At 41.7% G+C, this 24,025-nt stretch overlaps 1 protein-coding gene across 1 annotated transcript in view; it reads right to left on the bottom strand.

Annotated features, from left to right (window-relative positions):
- Nucleotides 1-24,025, bottom strand: part of CFTR (CF transmembrane conductance regulator) — a 139,398-nt gene that overhangs the window by 2,326 nt on the left and 113,047 nt on the right. The window contains exons 24-26 of the mRNA XM_084811822.1: nt 12,530-12,619; nt 3,837-4,009; nt 2,173-2,278 (exon numbers count right to left, since the gene is read on the bottom strand). Coding sequence (XP_084667948.1) covers nt 2,173-2,278; nt 3,837-4,009; nt 12,530-12,619 — 369 coding nt within the window. The remainder of the gene's footprint in view (nt 1-2,172; nt 2,279-3,836; nt 4,010-12,529; nt 12,620-24,025) is intronic.

The following is a 24,025-nucleotide window of genomic DNA, read 5'->3' as shown; positions in this document are numbered from 1 at the left end:
ACCAAACTGGTTATCTTCAGAGATATGCATCTCTGGCTGCAATCCTATACCCACTTAACTGAAGTAATCTACACTGAATTAAATGGGAGTTACTTCTGAGGAGAGATCTATAGGATTGCACTGACAAGCATCTTCAGACCATGTCTGTGGGTCCAGCACAATAGTTCTATTACTCAGTCTGTTTAATAAAAGTTCTATTGTACAATATAATGAAGAGTTTTGTGGTACCTTAAAGACTAACAGATTTTATTATGGCATAAGCTTTCATGGATTAAGGCACACTTCATCAGATGCATGAACATTATTCGTCCCGAAGCCACATTTGCTGCATTAGCCTGCTTTTCTCCAGGAGCTCAGGGAAGATCATATTAGCAGGCCCAATGTCAGGGTTTGGCATTTGCAGTCATTCGCCGAAGGCCGAAGCCTTCTGGTCCACCACCTATCTCCCCTTTACCTTGAGGCAAGCAGATGCTAGGGCCACCAGAATAGCCAGTCTAGTAGCAGCAACCGCTGCTACTACACCCGCCGTCTAAATTCTACCACAATGCCTCAGGCTCCCCAATGGATCATTGATCTAGTTCAAAGCTACATTGGGACCTCAGATGCATTTTGGGGGAATTAAAATGTCAGGCAGAGCAGCAGCACTTGCCAGCTTTACTGCTCCACGGATGCTCTTGCTGCTGCTGCTTCTGCTTCCCATGGGAGTGGGGCCTGCCAGCTCCTCTGCTGACACTTGTGGGGTTGGGGGCTTCACTGCCACTGCAGGCCCCACCCAGGGAAACTGCCAAGGGCCCGACCAATCCTGGCACCAGCCCTGAACACTAGAGTTAGGAAAAGACAAGTAATTCATGTCCCAAAAGACATTTGTTTGTATATGCGTGCAACAAATGAGGGGGGAGGGGAAATAGCACTGAAACTTCGAACACGTATACAACCAAAGATCTACTCATCCAGATATGTACCTGGGTAGCTATTTTATCTACCTAGTTTGTCTAATTATGAGAAAATTCTGCTGCTGTTCTTGGTAGTTTGTGCTATTGGTAACTTATGTGTACTATGTGCTCATGCTACCAAAATTGTGCAGTACAACTGTAAATTATTTAATAGAAAGTTGTGTCCAGGACATTCAGTATTTTGAATTTTTATATAGAACTTGATGTGTCTTTCTAAATATCTCCCTTTTATAAAAATGAAAGTATTTTGACAATAATGGTTTCAAGCCAGCAAATACTGGCATTCAAAGTGGTGAGCTATCTCAGTTCCTAGCATGCCCTCATTAGGGTTTTTAAATGATTCTATATTGCATTAAAGGAGGGAAACATACCTTAGTTTGCCTTGTAAGTTTTTAGAGGGGCCCAGAAACACAAATTTGCTTGGTTTCTTACTATTTGTGCTATGCCAGGCTCTCCAGTTCTTCCTTGTATCTCAAACTCAAGACTTCTTCAGATTTTTTGCACACATTCTGGCTCTGAGTGTTGGCCTGCACCCTACTATTGTTCATACTCCTGAGCCTATAAACCTGATTGCTGTGGTCCTCATGCTGCAAAATAATGCTGCAAAATACTAGCCAAAACCACCACAACTAACAAATATTATGATTGGAGGACTGCTAACTGTTCTCAGGAATAAAGTATCTACAACACCTGGTGTGTGTGCTTCCATGAGAACTAATTATGGGATAGCATAGAAAGCAAACACTGTGATCGCAAATAATCCTTTTGAATAACTTGTGCCCCTGGATTAAATGTTAAAAAAGAGGAAGAATACCAGCTGCAAAGGTGCACCATATTTCCCCATGCGGGACAACTAGCATTCTTACTAACCCATGTACTTTAGAACAGTCATTCCATATAGAGTTAAACTGGGCACAATTCATGTAATTTACACCTCTTGGAACATCGCATTGGTTGGGATCCAAAGATCCCACATGCCCAGGGTGCCTTTGAGCTTGACTTTTTCAAACAGCAGCTACAGACACCTCCATGGTAGTGGAACATGGTGAACCAATTCTTATACTGAAGGGACTTCCAAAAACAGCTTGCCATACTGCAGGAGGCTCTGATGTTCAAATAAACTGAGGCAAAAATGCCACTGAGCATGCTCAAGCCCTTGGTCATGCCTTGTAGCTCTTTAGATCCCAGCAATTGTTTTTCAATTTTGAAAGGCACTCACCAAAAATCGCTGGCATTCTAGTAGCGCTTCTAGTCTGTGTTCTGAGAGTATCACTGTACAGTTTGCAAAAGCTTGCTTGAGAGTTTTTTTAATCACTTGGAAGGTCCTGAAAGGTAAGCAATTTTTAATATGTGAATGAATGCAATATTTAAAAAATTGGTTACGTGCAATAGACACTTTTATCATGTTTGTCAGGCTTTTATAGCATTGTAAGAGGGAAGCTAACACACTGCTAAGTCAGGCCTAACCAGTTATTGCAATTACTTCTGCTGCAATACAAATGGCAATTTGTAATGAAATAATAGATCAATATACTTGTTTCATGCTGCAGTAATTATTTTTATTTATTTATTGCTTTGCCCAGAGAAAGTTAGAACAAGCTAATATTTGTTATAGCAAACCACAAAGGGCACACTGACATTGCAGAGTTAAATTGATTTAATAGTCATTCCCTCTCCCAAGCCAGCCCTGGGAATTGTACTTCTGAGCACAAGCTAGAACTCTTAGAGAATTCTGAACATCCCTCTCAGGATGCCTGATAGTTAAGCTGATATAAATCGAATATATGTTTGTACTGTATATATAACTAGAGAGCATTGCATAGTATCCATTATATGCTGAAAAGTATTAAAGTGCTGCAAAGCCGGGGGGGGGGGGAGGGGAGGTTATTACAGATGTAGTAACATACTGCTACTGCGCTTTTAATATCTGAATGTCAGAAAAAAATTCTAGAGGTGCCGCTCTTCTAAGCTCTGAGACACAGTAATGGGGAGGGGTTGAACTTCTGCCTGTTACCCAGCTCTTAAAGACACAATAAACATGTGACTTATTATAGTAGTAGTAAAAATATTTACATCCCTCTTTCTGCCTGACAGCAGGCCACAAAGCTTGCGACAATGATTGAAAATTAACACATAACGAATATAATATGATTCTTTTTTTAATGGCAGTGGTGACTTATGAAAGGTCTGCGTGCATAATGATGGAAAATGTCCTAGTTGCTGCTGCAACTATTTCAACTCCTGTTCTTTTGAAGGTTCCATGGTGACCACAGGGGATAACAGACCCCCACCCCTGCTCATGTGTGCTGAATCTATTAGACAATCTGAAGCCAGTAGTCTCCTATAACACACTTTAGTAAACAGATCCAGCAATATGCCTTCCTACATATGTCCCCATTCCAAACCACCACAGTAGAGTATTAAACACAAGTACTGCAAGTTCAGTGGGCTGGAATTCAGGTTATAAGAAAACTCTACCCATTGGTCAATTTTATTGAAGACATAGCTCTGGACAATGTCTACACTTTAGCTTTAAACACCCCCTCCTCCCAGCAATCGTGATCTACTCCCACCAAACAGCTATTTTCGTGCTGCTGGTGGGTCTGATTCTGGTGGGAAACAGGCACCCAAGAACCATCCCCACATCCCTGTTTCCCAGCAGAATCAGCTGATTTTGCAGGGAAATGGGTGCACAGGGATGACTCTCCTTGCGTACCCATTTCCCAGTTGAATCAGCTTCCACCAGCCCACCAGTCAAAATCAAAATGATATCAGTATAGCAAATATAAAATGAAAGAAATCATTATTACTAGGAAAGTAATAATCAACACTTAACCATATTCTAGTATGAAAGCGCAAATTAAACGTTTTTGCAGTACTTACATAGGATCAAGATGAGCACTTGGTTCATCAAGAAGAAGAATTTTAGCTTTGCTGAGAATTGATCTGGCAAGACACATCAACTGTTTATGTCCATGGCTGAGGACACAGCCACCATCCAGAAGAACAAAATCAAGCTGGCCTGGAAATTGCTGTATTACAGATTTCAATCCTACCTGAAGAAGAAAAAGTAGGGTGTAGGGGAGGGGGAGAGAGAAATACTTTTTGTCACACAACTTGGTTTGCTTTGTCACAAAAGTTAACCACCGCCATAATCCAAAAAATCCATGCAGCTAGTTCCACATGCTGAAGGCCGCAGTAGATTTTATTCTTGAACAATAGTCTTACATATGATATAGCAAGCTCTTTTGGGAACTGGACTTTCAAAAGCCATCTGAGATATGGCCCAGGGACGTGTGGTTTGCTATACTGTTGTGACTGCAGGATTATTCTCCAAGGCATAGAAATCCAAAACCTGTTAGGCATCTGGAACTCATTGACTATGTTTGTCTGATGCAAAACTATGGTTTGTTTACCTTATCTCTGGTTTGTTTGTATGTCTGAACCTGACCAAGATCATGAACTAGTTGATCCAGCAAAGCAGGATATGAAATCATGGTTTGAAGTAAGTTTGTGAATCTTGACTTGCGCTAACCATGGTTTGTCATTACATCAAAACCCAATAACCTAGTTATTAATTAATCATGGTTTGTAATGTTGCTTCACCTTCACTGCCCAGCTGGCTACAGAGACACAAGGAAAAAGTGGCTTGAAAATGAGACTAGTCATGCAGCTACAAGAATCTTGCTGGTGCTTGAACAGACCTCCCTCTCCCTACTCCTTCTGCCTAAAATAGTCTCCTTTCCCTGCCCACCTCCTCTGTGACTAGCTCCCGCTCTCCAGCTCAGCTGCCCAGCTTGCAGCCTTGCAAAGGAATTTTGTAAGGGTCCTTTTAAGAATCTCTAACAATGGATATATGTTAAGAGCACACCTTTACTCTTACACAACAAACAACACATGCAATTGCACCGTTTGACATAAGAATGCAGTTGCACGGTTTGACCCCAACTACTACCACCACTGCCTCTCATGTCCTGTTAAACTCTGCCCTGCAACAATCCACCCACCCACTTTTATACCCTGAGGACTGAAGCACTGCTAACAGTTCTTCTGCTTGCACACCAATGAAGTTTTAGTAATGAAGAAGACTTGTCTTTATTGAAAGAGTAGCAACAGACAAAAGGACTTTTGTTCAGGAAGATTGGAGAAAAACAGTTCAAGTCTTCATAAGAGATATCTAGGAATGAGGAAGGAAGGGATGGTTTAGGGTTGTTCTTTGCTTATGCTGAGAGCTGCCAAAGATCTTCAGGGAGAAGGGTGTTCATGTTCTCTGCCCCATTTCAGCAGCTTGCCAGTGGTAATGATGAATAGACACCTTACCAGTCTTTGGACAGACCAATATGAGGTGAAACAAACCCCACTTTGTTTGAAAAGGTAGAATCCACCAGGGCACTTGCAACCCTGCCACTTCCTTTATGTCCTGCAAGCAGTGGGTCCTGCCAATTCCGTTGTGCAAGTGGAACCCAATGCTTACACAAGGGAGATTTAGCACTTCATAGGAGAAGCACTGAAATGAGCAGAAATGCTCATTTTTGGAAGGAGGCGGGTCAGCTGAACTCTCTTACATGAGCTCCGCCAACCTGCGTCCTTCCAGAAACAAGAATTTCCGCTCATTTCAGGTTGCCCTGGAAGCGCTAAATCATCATTGCACAAGCAGTGGGGGCCACTTGTGCAATGGAATTGATGGGGCATAAGAGAATTGGCAGGGGTGTAAGTGCCCCATTGGATCCTGCCCAATGTCTGTAAGCCAGATCCTGGCATGTTAAACAAAACATGGTTAAAACAAACTATGGCTTTCAATTATGTCTGAATGCAGCCATTGTGAGATTGTCTGAAACTTGGTTGATTGTTTTCCATAGAAATTATGGCTGCTAAGTTATCCTGAACAAAAGCCACAACCTATAGCCATGGGAACAAAACAGAGGGGTGGCACCACTGGAATGCCTAGGGCACAAAGGAATGTCCTCCCCAATTTCCTTTGAAGATTTAATAGTTCAAGTTTAAAATACACAGTACATAGTCAAGGCATTGCTTTTTGCCCAGAGTTCCAGCAGAACCTATGTTGCAAATGAGAGAAATTTCATCTGTGACTAATATTAATATGTCCATCATCAGTCTCCACAGAAATAGTTGTGTCTTAAGAACTGTAATTGGAACCCTGATTTAATTCTAAAGCTAAAATACCAAGTGTTCCTTCCTCCTAGATATAAGAAACACAAATCTCATTCCTAGGATGGAATGTACAGCACTTGATTCACAATTAACCATATGTATACTGTATTAAAGAGATTCTGAATATGTAACACATGGTTTCCATAACTAATCATCTAGAACGAAGGGTCTTTTTCTATTTTAAGAAGTCTGCTGTGGTCAGTGGGCCTTCTCAGAATTGCAGTATTTCATTTTAGATTCAAGGGGGATTATATTAGGGATGTTAGAGAATTCCACCACGGATCCCAGGGGGGCTGAATTCCAGTGAATTCGGCCCCCCGGAATCCGTGGCAGAATGGAGCAACCCACCCCACCACCCCGCGAAAGCCCCCCGGAACGGAGCCTACCCGGCAGCGGCTCCGGCTGCAGCTTTGGCTGCGGCGGTGGCTCCAGCCACTGCTGGGCTGCTGCGGACGCAAATGGCGTCCTGAGTAGGGGACGCCATTTGTGTCCCTATGGTAGCCCGTGATAGGCTACGTAAATATTTACGTAGCCTATCACGGGCTACCATAGGGACACAAATGGCGTCCCCTACTCAGGACGCCATTTGCGTCCGCAGCAGCCCGGCATTATACTGTGTAGCTAAGAGTATCACAAATTTATTGGTTAGTAAAAAGCATCCCCTGACATATCATGGGAATGTGAATTTTATCAGATTCATAACCAAGTTAAGCTAAAGTGTTCTTAACAGATCTCCTAAACAGAAGCAGGCATATTGCAAAATTAGCATACTTAACAGCCAAATCCACAAATCTAGACAACTTGAATGTTCAATGGATTTAATGTCAAGATGTGTATGGATAGGCCATTTTTCATGCTCTTTTGTGCATTTTGCATGCATATCCACTGCTCTGGCTACCATACTTAGCTTGTGGTATTTGCATAACATCTTATGCTTTGACTCAATTACACCTCTGCTTCCGAGGATTATTTCCCCATGTTTCTAATCCATTCGGAAAACAGGTACAAAAGTTGATGCAGCGCCATTTATTTATAGTGTTGTATTTGCCCTGAGCTCTCCTTCTAGAGTAGGCATGAACCTACAAGTGGATGTTTGTGCTGACTGAAAAAGGAGAGCAGCACCAACCAAACAAGGCAATCTTTAAAAGGTTGTATGTTAGTCTCACATTGTGTTTGTACTCTTAAGATGGTTTTAAAAACTAGTCTTAAGATTTTAAACACAGTGTGGTGGTGTAGTGGAGCCAGGGCTCACAGGGACACAGTGCCAGCACATTTTGATTAGCAGCAAACTAATCTATCACCACCCTCAGAAATCCTTGTTCCCTCTGAGCGTAGCTGCAATCCTCACAATGAATTTTTCCAGCAATAACATTTTGTTCCCTGTTGTAATGCAAAGTATTTTGGGGTGGCCTGGTCTTGAGTGGGCAATTAAGATCCACTAGCTTTACAAAATGCCTGCTTCTGGTGGAGATAAAACTATTAGAAATGGTTTGTTTCTATGGATCAACACAGCTGCCTGAATTTTTGGACTTTCCTTGGGGTATAGTTATAGGAATGAGCACCTGCACTTCAAAATTTACCTCTACACCACTGACACAGTAGGCGGATTCACACAATGTAACAGTCCACTGTGGCTTATTTAAGACATGGTGAGCTGTGGTGACGCTGGCACATGCCAGCACATGCAGGCAGCCATTCTGAATATTCAATGCCTGGCCACAGCTTCTTATTTATTGCAAACCCAGGGACCAATCCTTGCATAACCCATGGTCTATTGTTGGGTTATATAAGGGTTGCTTAAACCCCAGGTTTGCACAACACAACAAATCATGCCTGGATATTGAATATATAAATCCTGCCTGGCACACACAGGAACACGGTGGGCTGCTTTGATCATGCAAACCATGTTAGTGATAACTTTAGAATGTTAGTCCAAGTTATATATATTTTAAAAAATTCAGTTGCTTCTGATGAAGATATACATTATATTTTAAATGTGTCAGATGTAACAGATTTTCAGAAATGCGTCAATAAATGCCTCAGTTTGTTTATTCATCAATAGAGAGTCACATTTTCTTTCAGCCATTTACAAATATTTCAAAGGAGCATTATGTTACACCTGAGCAGCTTGCATCCAACTGGATGCTTTGATTTAAAAGTCTCTGTGCAAATATTTAATGTATTTGAAAAGGCAAGAAAGAAGTTATGATACTGTACATCGAGACTGTAGGCAATTTGCATGAAGAGATGGCATAAACAGTTACCAAAACAAAACAGAATAGATAGGGAGAGAAAACAAAGCAATCTTGGAAGACCTGGTGGGAATATGCCATAATTTAAGTCACAGGCACCAACATTTATTGTGGAGTAACTGGGTTGTTGTTTTTTTCATCGAGTATTAAATCATTGCCTAAAACAAAGAATTCTAACTTCATTGCATTTTCTAGCTATTCCTACTAAATCTATTCTGCAAGGTTTTTTATGTTCAACTCCTTTGAAAGGCAGGTAAGAAATATAAATTGCATTATGCTTGGGCAGAACACTAAATTCTTGCTGGGATACACTCCAAAGAGAGGAGGATTGCTATATTTATGGTCACTCAGGTTCAAGGATCAAGCTAGTTCTAATTATGCAAGGAAAAATAGCTCACATGAGCAGTCTACTTTGATGAGCAGTGTAATGTCAGATCTGCAAAATTCCTTCAAAATCATTGTTCCTTAGGGGGAAGGGGCATAGCTCAGTGACAGAGCACATGCTTTCATGCAGAGGGTCCCAGGTTGAATTCCTGACATCTCCAGGTGGGGCTGAACAAATTCACGCCTGAAGCTTCCTGTCAGCATCAACAGTACTGGACTAGATCGACCAATGGTCTAATTCAGTATAAGGCATCTTCCTATGTTCCTATGCTCCTCTTTCATGCCTTTGAAGATGTTCTGAAATAGTAGTTAGTTCAACTGACTAACTGGGACTGAGCAATATAACTGTCATCCCTGTGCTATGACAGATGCACTAGCTCTCACTCCATTTCCAGGCCCAGTTTAAAATGCTGCTTTTGTACCTTTAAAGCCCTTAATAGCTTAGGGTCAGGATACTTGAGGGGCTGCCTAGCGCCATACCTGCCTGCCCATACATTAACATTTTCAGCAGAGGGCTCTCTGTGGGTGCCCCTGTCATCTGAGACAAGGCAGGTGGTCAGCAGGGAGACGGCATTCTTAAAGTTGGAGTTCCAATTATGAAATATTCTCCCCAGAGAGGTTTGCCTGGTACCTACCTCATTATGATTTTGGTGCCAGGGAAAGACTTTTCTATTTTCCAAGGCTTTTGTTTTTGTTTTTTCTTCTGTATTCTGTATGCCTTTAAGTATTTTGTGTTATTAAGCTTTGGATTTTATTGTTGTTTTAATGGCTTATTATATATTGTCCTAAGTACATTTGATTGCATTCCATTGAAAGACAGCATTAAAATAGAAATAAAATAGTGGAAAATTTAAAGAAGAGGCAAATTTGAGTGTATTTTTTTCACTCTGACATTACGCTGCTCATTCAGACAGTAGCTTGTCAGAATCTACTCTCAAAAAGAATACAATGCTGACCATTTCTTCTTGTCTGTACTGTAAACTATCTTCAGGAAACTCCCATTTGCCATTTATGAAATACCTGTACCTCTACAGACAAAGAGGCTTTTCCAATTTTTCTTCCCTGGACACCAAGCGTTACTCAGACATCTTAAAGAACAGCCTTTTGAGAATTTTGTACCACTTCCACTGAACAGTGTTTGATATTGGGATGTGGACAAAAAATAAACTTTTTATTTCTGGTAATTGGCCTATGTGTTCAACAAAAATGTTTTCCCTTATTAAAAATGCAAAAATTGAAATTACAAATAGGAACTTTGAGCAATATATCCAACTATACAATAAAGTTATTCAGAAAATCCTACCCTTATTTCAACCCTTACATCAAAAGCTCCCTAGGTAAGCTTTCTCTTTCTATCCTTTTATGCATGTATTCTTGAAGAAAGCCTCTTACAAACTCACCATATGTTATCTAAATTTTATCATTCTACCTGTCAACATGTTTAAGCCAGCCATTCCAAGTTGCATGGTAATATTTCACCTAAGACAGGGCTAAAACTACCTGTCTTTTCAATCAGCTAAAACTGAGCTAACTGGACAGCCATAGGGGCTGAAAGGTTTCTTACATCCTTTAGCAAAGAAAGCTGATTTTCATCCGTCCTCCCTATAAACATTCTCTTCTTTCCTCCAGTCCTTGACTCTGCAGGAAGTATACTCCTGTGTTGATCCTCAGTGTCTCACAAATTTGCTTTACTCTTGAATTCTTATCATGCTTTGCTTTCACCCATTTCTGATCTTATCTTTGTTACCACACTAGTGATGTTGCTGGGCTTTGGAACTGGCAGGAGTGTAGCTGTAAGTAACCACATGTACAAGAATCTCTCTCCTTAAACAGTCACACTAATAATGAACCCTGTCTTGGACTTTAGACTCAATGATTCACTTAACTTCTTGATCCCTGGCCTGCCCTTCTGGCTAAGCTAGAGGTGCCACATAAACAAGCAGATCCAAGGTGGGCACACCCTGCATGCAGGCTATGGCCACCTTGATTCTGTTATCCCCCTTCCCCTTAACTGCCCCAAGGCCAAATACTTAGCTTGGGGCGGGGGAAAGTACAGTGGTGTCATGGCCTAGAACTCAGACCCTGATGACCAAGAGGATGAGAAAGTTAGGCAGGAACGTCAATCAGAAGTAGCCCTGGAAACATCTGCCTTGCCGGAGACTACCATGAGACAGAAGGCCCAGGAACCAACACTGCAGTATCTGCTCTGCCCAAGAAGGTAACCCCACTCTCCTTCTCTGACTCCACGGACTCTTCCTCCTCAAAACTCCCTGCTGTGCATTAGGGCACTGCTACTACCACCCAGCAACCAAAGGCAGCAGGAAGCCCACCAGAACCAACACCTAAGAAACGGGCACAGCTCCTTAGAACTTGAGAGGGGGAAGAGCTAGCAGAAGCAGCCAGGCTGTGAGATTATTAATGCCCACAGTCTGCATCCTTAGCTGGCTTGTTGCTTCTGATGCTTGTTCCACAGGGAGCTGACCAGAGTCCTGATTTCCTGGCTTAGGCCAGCCTTCTTGCCGAGGCCTGCCATTACACCAGCACCCCTACCTGAACCTCCCAGCCTGAACAGGATAAGCAGCAGCAGGTGTTCACAGTCCCTAGCAGAGCATCTTTTTTGTGACTGGGCCAGGATGTACAACCTCCAGAATTCCCCGTGGGAAACTGATATATCAAGGGTCATTTCCATAAGAACGCAAGAGCCATGCTGGTTCAGACCAAGGGTCCATTTCCCATGAAGTAACTGTGTGGCATAAGACTAGGGATGAGTGAGTTTCATTTGGTTCATATTTTCATAAGAACTTACCAAATTGTGCAAATTTCTTCATAAGCAGGATGGCAAGAACTTGAGATTTCAAAAATCCAAATGTACGAGAAAGCAAAACTGACAAATTCATCTATCTAGGTAGAGGGCTTTGGTGCTTAGCTCTTAAGAGTCTTTGTTTAAATCCCAGTGTATTCAATGATGTTGGTGGTGCTGAATTAGAGTGGTCACCTCTTTTTTCTGAAAGGATCCCCGTCTTAAACAGCTACATGGCAGGTAGGTACAACATGTTCCTCTCCATGCTGGAAAGAGCTGTACCTATTGAATTTGGCTAGTGCAGATGGGCAAGAATTTTGTTCAGTTCATTTCTTTATAAGAACTTACCAAAATTGACAAATTTCTTCATTAATAGGATGGAAAGAACTTGAGGTTTAAAAAAAATTGAATGTGGGAGAAAGCAAAACTGACAGATCCATCCATCTCTACAAACAACATGTAATCATGAAGTAGGGGGAGAAAGAAGGTTTTGTACAGATTCAAGGTGGGCACAGCTTTGCAAATACTTCAAAAGCCTTTTGAGGGTTAATGGGAGGTTGATTGGCCATTCTCTAATTTAAATTTTGTCCTTTGGATTTGCAACCAAATGAGGAACTAATACTAATTCATTTTTGCTTTCAGTCTGTCTTATGACAGGATCAGGAAGTGAATGTAATTACATATCCCCACAAAGTGTTAAACAGTAAAAAAAAAAAAAGCACGAGACAGATAAATGGAAATGAGTAATTAAGTTTTGCAGTTATCTACATGGAGCTTTTCTTAATGAGGCTGCAATTTCTCAAGGAATTGATAAAAATCTGTTCTGCAACACTTAATCAGATGTGAGTAATGAAGTTATCAGGCCAAGCTGAAATCCAATGTGTGACTCCTCTACCAACCTTGATTACCGGGAGAATATATTGACTGATCTTACTGAAAACCTAAAACAACAGAAATAGGACTCCTACCTCCTCAGCAACTTTCCATAGTTCTTCGTCACTCCATTGTCCATAAGGATCCAAGTTTTTCCGAAAAGATCCAGAGAATATGAATACTTTCTGCAGATGCAGAGAGAAGAAAAAGACATTGTTGACAGCATATCACAAGCCAGAAATACTCAGCTTGTGTACTAACAAAATACTAACCTTTTAAATTCCTCCCCATTAACAAATCTGAGCTTTGATATTGTTGGATGCTTTCCACTTTCCCAAGTGGTGAGAATTTCCAGGGAAGCACCACCTGGATTTGGTTTTCTTTGGAAAATGCTGTAAACTTAACGTGTTTGTTTTAATTGGTTTTTTCCCCTTTTTTTTCTTATACAAGAAGGACATAAATGGAGTAAAAAAGAAGGCACTCCAATAAGATGGCAGATCTGCTGCTCCATATCAGATCCACAGAGAAAGTCCCTTCAGCAACAAGGTTTTTTTAACCAATTCAAAAAATTCTCTTTCTACCTTTCCAAACTGCTGTTTTTTTCACACACACACACATACACACACACAACATTCCCCTCCATTTACATGGGCAGGAGGGTTCTGATGGATATTTCATCCAAACAGAAAGGTTTCCAATGATATCCAACTCTCTTCTAAAAATATTTTCCAACTGTATGCCAGCTTCAGCACTGAAAAGGCTGCTAATAAATTTTATAAATATATAATAAGAAACAACCACAAGTGTCTAACAAGACAGTAACTGGTCATTCTGGACCATTAACCAGCAATCTATTCAACAAAAGGAATGATTAGTCTGCAGCTTAACAGAATTAAGGGTTGAAAATTTCTGCCTGGCCCATGCACAACCTGGAAGAAACTAGTTAACAGGTCCAACTCAGGATGTTCTGCAGCCCCTGTAGCAAAATAGCAGTGTTCCAGAAGTCCCACCCAGACTGTGTGATACAGTTTTATTTATTAAATTCATATCCCGCCTTTCCTCCAACAAATAATATTCAAGGTGACTAACCAACAACAAAATACAAGATAATATATATATATATAATTAAGGGTGCAATCCTATGGCCACTAGACGGCAGCTGGATGGCCATAGGATTATTCGGTTCCCAGAAAACTGCCTCCCTGCTCCCTCCCCTGGTCCCTCATAGGCAGCACGGATTGTCCACAGCTCTGTGCTCATAAGAGCAGTGCAGAGTGGGAGGAAAGGGTGCACGGGGCAGCAAGGGGAGGGGAACTCGGAAGGACTGGTACAATGCTTCCTAGGTGACATCCAGCCACCGCCATCACCCCGCTCTGAAGCACTGCAGCTAGACAGCCAAAATAGGCCATCTAGCCACATGAAGGGAGGCCAGAGCACAGACGAGAAGATCCCCTTCGTGCTCCACCTGCCCTACATTGATAGACAGTCACCTCTGAGGTCAGAGGTGGCTGCCTATTCCCATAGGATTGCTCTCTAAAACATAGGAGCAAATCCATTAAAAAACAGCCTTAAAAAGAAGTAATAAACAGTGCGATACAGCATGCAATAATGGTCACGATTTCCACTGAGGAGCCCAGGCTATGGCTGATAAGATAGGTCTACTCTTTTTCAACAGAAACTCTGCTTATGGGCCAATCTAAATTGTGCCCGCCATCGCAACGAATTCAGTGTCCTGTCGGGTTAAAGGCTCTTGCATTAAAATGTGATTATCCACACTCATCCATTTCCCCCATTGTGGTGCTTCATCAAATGCACGGGCTTGGTTCACACTCACGCACTGTGCTGTTTTCCTGCTCTTAAAGATGGCAGCTCTCATTGGAGGATCAAAATCTCTTCCTATTTCTGCTGATTCCACGCCCACCACGCGGCAGTGGCACAGGAGAGGCTTGTCGTTTTCCACACGTTTTCCTGGCCTTGGGGAAAATGGCCAGCTTGTCCCTTGCCACCGCCACCATAGGAGGTGAGGGTGGAGGGAAGAAGGAGGCACCTATCCTCTTCTCCCCCCACCCACCGGCTGGAGGCCAGGGCAAGCGGCTGGGGGGTGTCTGCCAATGCTCTTTTCCCCACGCTAGCCCTTGACAGCCGATGCGAGGAAGAGAAGCAGTGGCGGTGGCACCTAGCACTCATATTTGGGGGGGGCTGCTAGCATCTTCGAAGATTCGAAGCTTCACATCAGCCCGGTCAGTGGTTGGATGGGTGACCACCTGGGAAGGAGGCTTCCTACATTGAGCAGGGGGTTGTTCTATCCCTTCAAATGAGACTAAGTTTTACCCCCTTCTGTCCCCCGCTTCAGCTTTGTTTTTTTTAATTAAGGCATTATCTTCGAAGAATCGTGGCTTCTTGGTGATTTTCTTTTTCTAATTCAGCATGATCTTTGAAGATTTGAAGATTCAAAGCTTCACATCTTCGAATCTTCAAAGATCATGCCTGAATTAGAAAAAAAAAATTGCGGAGAAGCCATGATCCTTCAAAGATAACGCCTTAATTTTTTTTAAAAAAGCCGAAGCAAGGGATAGAAACGTAGTCTCATTTGAAGGACTAGGACAACCCCCTGCTCAATGCAGGAAGCCTGACTCCCAGGTGGTCGCCCATCCAACTACTGACCAGGGCTGACCCTGCTTAGCTTCCAAGATCAGACAAGTGCTCACACATCCATCTCTTTGCTTGTTGCTGAGGTAACATTGAGTGCTGAGGAAGCTATGTGATCAGTAGCCAGAAGATGACATAGGTTGTCGAGAGCTGTGATTGGACAGGAAGGAAATACAAACACCACTGTATACGGACAGGCAGGGGAGAGGACTACGACCAGATACGGTAGCAAAAGTGGAAAATCAGAGCACATTAAGGGGAAATACCGGGATACCAGGGTATTGAAAGCGGGAGAACGGAAGTGGGAAATTCCAGTTCCAATTCGAGGTGGGTACTGCGTAGTGTGAAAGACAGGCAGTGAAACCTCATTGGAAGCGAAAAAACCCATAAGTGTAGATTGGCCCTATATTACTTGATAGAATGCACCATGCAACAGTTCCACCAGGTCAATGGGGTTGGCTGTGATTGTGCAGTCTGGGCTCTACTTTTCCCCACTTCCCACCAAAAACTTCCATTTTTGTCCATGATCTTTCCAAACAGCAAGTGCTTCACACAGCTGCCTGAAAATATCTCATAAGAAACGCAAGACGTCTTTTCAACCCCTACATGACAAACAGCACATGACAGGCTTCAACTGGTGAAACCCAAAGTAACAGTAATACATTACTGTAGACACCCAGAGAGGGGTTTATGATGAAGTCTCCCCAGAAGATCCACTGGAACTCTAATTTCTTTCTGCTTAAGAGATTCCATATTACTGAAAAGGTAGCTAAATTATTTTTATACTCAGTACAAATTAGGAAGAACTCTCTTTCAGCTCCTCTGTGATTTTCTTTATATTCTTATTATGGAATAACTTTGTTGTGTTAACTTTTACTGGTTTTGTTTTATCAACTTTTATTGGTCTGTGACCATAATAAGCTGTTATTAATTAACCAATGCAGAAATCTTGCACAATTGAAGTTGTGGTATGCTTTTGCTCCTTTCCATATCCTGTTGTGATATGGGAGAAGATCCATAGTAGTAGTAGTATGGGTTTAGATTTCTTAATTTTAAGTTTGATCTTCCCCTCTACACCTGCTGAAGCCAGATTGTGTTGCCAGTTGTTCTAAGTTTATAATCAAGGAAGCTGAAGCCTTTACTGTCTTCTCCTCTCCTCTCCCCTCCCCCACCCTGTCTCCCATGATTAGAAATGGACACCTCCTAGTTACTCTTGAGACTGTGGCTTAGGGGCGGAGGGAATAACACAGCCCAAATTCAATATTTGCTTAATCTCTTTGAACATTAGACAAGTGTGAGAGACTTTATATCACAATGACAGAAATTATTTATTCTGCTGCAAATAACAGTAACTCTTTCAGAACCATTCCAAGAAGGTGAAACAAATGTGACAGTTACTGCATCACCAAGGACACTTGGCATATTTTTCTTTCAGAGAATATAGGTTTCTCAGTGGTTTTCCCTCCATAGTGTACATTGAACAAACACTGTCTATAGAAAAGCCTGAGAGTTAATTATTTTCCTTGTTTCTCATCTGCTTTACTTTTCTAAAGGAAAACAAAAATCAAGTAACAAAGCCCCCTTTAGCTCATATAGGGATTGGCCTGACCTAACAACAACAATCCTACTCTAGAATATAATGTGGCACCATTTTTAAATGCTTCATATGCTCGCTTATTATTTCCATACAATATATAAACAGTTATCCCAGGGGCTGGGATATGTGAGCTAAAATGAAAGAAGCTAGATAAAGTGAACTATTTCACAGGTAACTACTTCTGATTTGGCTAAGGCTGTGGTAATTACCACACATTTATTGGCTCGCCCTGTGCCTGGGACAATCAACAATTTAGGACCAGGATATCTGAAAGATCAGTTCCTCTCATATTATCCAGTCCACCCACTACAGTCAACATTGGAGGTGGTGTTGAGCACCCTACTAATCTTGGAGACCCAGTTTGATAGGAAATGAGAGAAGGCCAAGTTGTGGATATTCCCCCCAAGAGAGGGTAAGTTTCTTCCTTCCCTCTCAAGCTTTATGCAAGCTGTCAAAATCTTTTTATTTTTATTTTTCCTAGCTTTTAGTTTGGTTTGAAGTTTTGGTCTCTCCTGTTGATTAAGATGCAGCTGTTTATTCTCTTGGTTTTATTGTATTTTAATTTATTTCATTGTATTTTCATTGTTTTTATTAGAAGGTACTTTGGGGGCCCTTTTTAGGACCAAAAAGTGACATATAAATTATTGTATGCATATATACATGCACACACGCACGCACAAATAAATAAATAAATAAATTGCTAGATCCAACTAAGGGCAGATTGAAAACCGTACATGCCATACCAAAGTGTGCTATTTTTGGTATTATCTTTAATAAAGCATACCAAATACCTATGTGAAGCAATTTTTTGCTGTAGCATACTTGCAACCTCATCCTATGCATGTTTACTGAGTTCAGTCAGCCTTACTCCCAAGTAACTGTGCACAGGATTGCAGCCTTTGCCTAATATTCTACTCCAGAACAAATGTCAACGAACTGTCTTAAATTAAATCCTTGAACTACAGAAGATAATCTATATTATTTATTCAGCAGTAAATATATCAACCTCTCTGTTCTTGTTAGTGACTATGTGTGGTGCATTATTTGGATATCTATTCCTGGTTAGAGAAAAACAATTTCCCTGAGTCAGGGCATGTACACTGAGGCCTTTGTTTTCTTATGCTTAATGCTGGTTTTTTAAAGTTAGTGGTGCCACCAGTGTTCTCTGCACTGGGATTATTAGCTTCTTGAGATTACTGGGTGCGGTGATACTAATGCAATAGAGGAAACTATGTCTGGCGTACATCTGTTTCCACTTGGTTTGCTGTGTATTAAAATAATGAATTAAATATTTGGGAGGCCTGTGACAGCAAAGATAACTGAACTGAACAAACCAGTTTTCACAAAAGAAAGGGACACCTTCATAACACCTGTAATATTTCTTACCAACTGCTATCCATGGATGCATGAAATGCTTGTTTTCATGTTCTGAATGAGCTGACTTTCTTACTAGTGCTGCCCCCCTTTGTAAAACTAGGCCTTTAAAAAATGCTTTTTCGCTATTCAGAATTCAAAACGCAGTATCCTCATTTTATCTTTTTAATCCAGCCAAACATTTAACTGACATCACATGTGCAATTAGAACCCATTGATTAAGGAACATTGCTTTGTTGGGTAAACAAAGCCTCTTTGTTTACCCAACTTCTCAATCCATTCATTACATAAATAAACTATCAAGCATTATAACATATGTAAACATTCATAAAATTGTTAATGGTTAAAACTAAGATTAGAATATCATACTTTCAAATCCATATCAGCTGTAATTGCTACCCATGTGCAGCAATTCAGTTCAATCAATAACAGAATTTATTAAGGAAAATGCACCCATATTTTTTTGCTGCTGTTGCAAATAATGCCACCATGTAAGCAATATAAAACTCATTATTCATTAATAGTTCAAACACCATATTTTATGGTGTGTTATCCCAGGGGTGGGGAACTTGTGGCCCTCCAGTTGTTGTTGGACTAAAACTCCCATGATCTCTGACCTTGGCTGGCCTCTGATAGGAGCTGGAGTTCAACAACAGCTAGAAGGCCAAAGGTTCCCCACCCCTGTTTTATCCAGATGCTGAGAGAGAACACTTAATAAGAATGTTTTCCTCAGATTCACACTTCATCATACTTCAAGTAGACCTATTGATTTCAGTGGGTCTACTCTAAACATGTCTAAGTCTGGATCCAACCAATAATGGGCAAAATAATAAACAATTATATCTTCACGTTGGTGATACGTGAAAACACATTTTCACTCCCACAGTGGATTATCTCCGTTCAAGGTATGCTGATGACATTAGTTAAAATCTAAGTTCTGTGAAGTCCCTACATTACTGAGGGAACGTCAGAGTTTGAAGATATTGTGCCCTGACATGATCTGATTAAAGATATAAGGAAGGATAAAATAAAAATAACCTTAGAACATTGTAATTGAACAAAAAACTTGTGAAATGTTGAATTCCCCCTTCTTTTTCTTATGCAATACATACACTGCATAAGAAAACAACAGTAAATATTGACTAGAATAGGATAAGTGACAGGTACTGTGTATGTGGTCACTTGTATCTGGGAGTCCATTCAAACAGCCTGAGCTCCCCTCCCACATCATGGAGTTATTCTCAAAATAGGCTCCAAGTAGAAATTGTATACATTCACTGTGGTGCCTCCACAATGGATCTGATCCTGACACAGACTAAATATCCTGCAGACACACTGACCCCTGTAGACATCAATGAAAGCTTAAGAAAAGAAAGATATTCCAGGCCAAGTCCTTCCATGAACCAATCTATACACTGCTCCCATGCCTAACATTTAGAATTGTTATTTATCTTCCTGGGAGTTCTGCTCATGGATATAGGTCAGCAGATGGCACAGTACATGGTAATGAGTTTTTGTTGCTGCTGTTTTGTTCCCTGCTGGATTTCCTACTTTGCAAAGGTTGTTGTCATAGGATCTATGAGTACAATGCAACTGTAATTCAAAGTACTAACTGAGCACACTGACCTACTTTGCATGACATGCCAATCTAGTTGCATGGTCGTGTTGTGTGAACCTGGCATGGCAGTTTGTGTAGGGTGGCTTATTTTTCATGAAAAAGCCACCCTGAGAACCCATGGCTTGTTTTAGAGTTGTTCATAGCCATGGTGGCGTCTTATCTTGTCTGAACCATGATGAAGCAGCACAGAAGCTGCATCATGAGTTGTTGGGAATGGATGCAAAGCTGTCCGGCAAGAGTATCAAAACCCCCTGCTGCTCCTTGTGATCTCACAAGTGGTGCTGCCATTCTCCCTCATCCCTTCTCAGCCCCAGGATGGATTTTTTCTCATAGGATTCTTGAAGAAAGAACACTGGAGAGTGTCACAAACGCATTTGCAATTTAAAAAAAAAATTGGTTCTGCACAAAGGTGTAGGAGCAAATGTCCACTGCTAGGAAATTTGCCTAAATATCCCCTCTTTTTTACTACTCTGTCTTGAAATTCACATAAATATCTCCTCCATTTTACTGATCTGCCATGATATTTGTGCAAATTTCTTCTCCATGGTACTACTCTGCCATGAGATTTGCACAAATTTCCCCTTCATTTTACTGCTCTGCCTTGAGATTTGTGCAATTTTCCCCTCTGTGTACTGCATTGCCATGACATTTGCGTACATTTAACGATCCTGCTCACTGCTCCATAACCCATATGTATATGAGACAGCTAGCAACAGAGACCAGTGGAGAGAAGCAACAAGAATAACGGGGTGGGGGAGCTGAAAGCAGCTGGTGGCTGAAAGACAGAAGGAGGTTTAGGGACAGGTGTTCTTCCTTCAGTGTAATGTGAAGGAGCCCTTTAAAAAAAAGGGTGTTCACTACCAAGGGAAACCCTGAAATGGAGGACATTGACATGGGCAGGGGCTGAAAGGAGCTGGCAGTTGAAGGCTGATGTGGGGCAGGGGGAGCTTCCCTCAGGAGCCAGCAATCTCAGGGGACCAATTGCAGAATGGGTGCGGATGCAGGGGCTGAAGAAACTAGGAGTTCTGCTGCAAAGGTGCCTAGGATACACACTGGAGCTGGAGGGATGACTGAGAGGTACTGAAGGGGGAAACAAGCCATGGCAAGCCACAGAGTGCCCGATTATTTGTCAGGTTAGCAAGTGAGCAACCAACCCATGGTGGCTTATCTTGAGTATGGCTTAGCATGACATGCAAACCCACCCACTGTGCTGCAGTCTTACTTACAACCTCTGGAAGCTACTACAGTAAAGCAGCATGAATCTCTGCATGTTTACTCAGCTCACACTATGTTCAGTGATGTGTATTCACACTATGTAAATATACATAGAATTACAGCCCGTGAAATGAAAAGAAGTAGGTTCATGGCTAAAAGAAAAAAATAAAACCAGAAAATAAACAACATTTAACCTTCTTAAAATAGGCTGGAACAAAAGTTCTTATTGGGTGGGAAGAGGTCACACTTCCCCAAATTATCCTTAACTAGTTCTCTGAAGTATCTACATATGAAGTTTATGTTTCTTTTTAAATAATTGAAATTCATGTTTTAAGCTTGGGAAGGTTAAGATTCAATGGGAAGCACTTATTTATAGGCAATTCCGCCAACAAAAAATGTCACATACACACCAAAATGCAGTATGGATGTCTACTCAGAGGTAGTTTCCTGGAATGCAGTGAGACTTGCTCCCAGGCATGTGTGTATAAGATTGCAGCCTTTGAACCTCAGTTCTAAGATAATAGGGTTTTTTTTTTAACTTTGTGGGTTTGGCAGAGCATGTGTCTGTTATATAACAGATGAAGATGTCAAGAATAAGATTTCTTAGGCAAACATGAAATCCATACGAGGCTACCGTTGTGGCATGTGTATTCATACAACAAAGCTGCCATATGTTCTCTTCTTTCTATTTTTCTTACAGTTACTAACTAGCATGTTAGTAGGGTAGTGGCTAAAGGCACAATCCTAGGCATGTTTAGACAGAAAGAAGTCCTAAAACTCTCAGCATTCTCCAGTCAATATGGCTGGCTGGGGAATGCTAGCAACGCAGCATTATCTGAGGCAACGCAGAAGTGGGGGGAGGTCAGTTCCCAGATAACAGCATATCCCATGGCCATCTAGCCACTGTCTAGCAGCCATAGGATTGTTCCCTCTGTCTCTTAGTGGTTGACCATTCCAGCAAGAGTTAGAGACAGGGCATCTCAATTATCATCTCCATCCAATATCATCCATCCTTGCAGAAAATAAACCACTGAAAGTAAGCAGGATAAAACTGATTTTTTTTTATGAAACAGGGAATAGGATTTGAACATTTTCTCCAGGGTTTTTTTTTAAACAAACAAGCTCCTCTTCCAAGTCACTGAGAAGGAATAAACAAATTTTAACACCTGATGTTAACACTGAAAGCTAGGAAAGAAAATACTCCCTTTGTTCTCTTATAAATTTGCAGCTGGGGTGGTAGTGGACACACCAGTTCCGTCAGTAACTGTGGCAAGTGTCTAATGTGCATATGTCAGGCTAGTTATCATTAGTCAGAAATGAACAGATACCCTGGGAACAAAGCAAACACTTCAGTATCTGGGAGTAGATTCAACTAATTATGTTTTCTCCACCAATAGCTGTTGCCTTTTCCAATCTCCAATTGGTAAAAATCAAGTGAAATAAGTCAAAAATGATCCAATGAGGAATCAACTCTACTGCTGCTACAGCGAGATTTTGGCAGTTTGTCCAACAACTGGTGGTTGCAGAGTTGATTGCTTCTTAAAGGAGTCCTCCAACAAGTTACTTCTGTTTGATATCCACCTTTTGATAACTACAAAATTCAGCGGTTGTTGAAGTGGGTGGTGGAGGGGAGGATACCTAGTTTTCTGAAACTAAAGGTAATTCTTGGTGCTTTAAAGTTTCTCTTCAAAGAGCTGTATTTACACTGTACTCCGGATCAGTGTTCATCACTGCAAGGCCCAAGGGTCACTGGCAGCTCCTGATCAGCTCATGTGCGGCTCTCCATCTCTTTCTCTCTTTCTCTCATTCATTCTCTCTGCCTTTTTGTGGTAGCTGCTCACTCTCAGCAGGGGCCCTCCAGCTTGGCCTGGTTGTTTGCTTTAACAGGGGGCAGCTGTGATCTGGGCTCCCGGAGGAAGTGTTGGAGGTGGGTGTGGGGGTCAGAAGACCTTTTATTTTATTATTTATTTGTTTGTTTGTTCGTTTGTTTATTTATTTCATTTCTATACCGCCCAATAGCCGAAGCTCTCTGGGCGGTTCACAAAAATTAAAACCAAACAGCACACAATAAAACAATTTAAAATATATAGAACATTAAAACCACAATATAACAATACAACCACAATAAAACCTAGCAGCAGTGCAGGAGTTTAAAATACAAATTTAAAACAGCAAAGCTAAAAGTTTAGAAAGCTAAAATGCTAAAATGCCTGGGAAAATAAAAAGGTCTTCACCTGGCGCCGAAAAGAATACAATGTAGGTGCCAGGCGAACCTCACCAGGGAGCTCATTCCAGAGCCAGGGTGCCACAGCAGAAAAAGCCCTCCTCCTAGTAGCCACCTGCCTCACTTCCTTTGGCAGGGGCTCATGGAGAAGGTCCGCTGACAGGTGTCAGGTCGGGGAGGAAGAGCAGAACACAGGAGCAATCAGCCAATTAGTGGCAGGGGGGAGCCCAAGAGGCAAAAAGCAATGTGACAGGCTTGCTGCAGTTGCTCCACTGCCCAGTGCCAAACCTGGACAGGACACTGCAGGCGAGAGAGTGAGATCAACATGGACCTGCACTGGGAGAATTTGCAGCACTGAGTAGAGCACAGCACTCTCTCAGTGGCAAGAAAAAGATCTAACCAAATAAAAAGGACCACATGAGCCTGTCAGAATTTGCCTGCCTAGTGACTTGGTGACTGACTGATGCGGCCCTGCTTGGATGACGTGGAGGGCAGTGAGGGCCAAAAAGGCCTCCAGCTCAGTCCAGCACAGCATTGCCACCAACATGGCCCAAGTGGCCCTCTGGAGCCAAAATGGCTCTGGCTTGAAAAATAATGATCCCTGCTCTAGACAATCTGATAAAGGAGAGTCAAGTTATAAACCTGTAGAATGTTTGTCTATTTCACTTTTCCACTAGCTACAAAAATGGTGTTTCTTGGATTTCCCCCCGCTTGACTCACTCACACACACACACACACACACTATCAGAAGCCATATATATTAAGAAATTAAGAAATGATCATGTTGAAGTCATCTTCAAATGTAACATCTATCATGGGATTCCCAATCTCCTCCTCAGAGGATGAGAGCCAGCCTCTCTTTGAAAGGGCCTGCCTGAACTGGGAAGTTCCCATGATACTTCCACGATGCAAGA

The sequence above is a fragment of the Heloderma suspectum genome, chromosome 7 (genome assembly GCF_057233095.1).
Source record: "Heloderma suspectum isolate Gila_16-S chromosome 7, 16-S_ref, whole genome shotgun sequence".
Taxonomy (NCBI): domain Eukaryota; kingdom Metazoa; phylum Chordata; class Lepidosauria; order Squamata; family Helodermatidae; genus Heloderma; species Heloderma suspectum.
The sequence above is the reverse complement of the archived record's forward strand: the minus strand, read 5'-3'. Positions and strand labels throughout refer to the sequence as shown.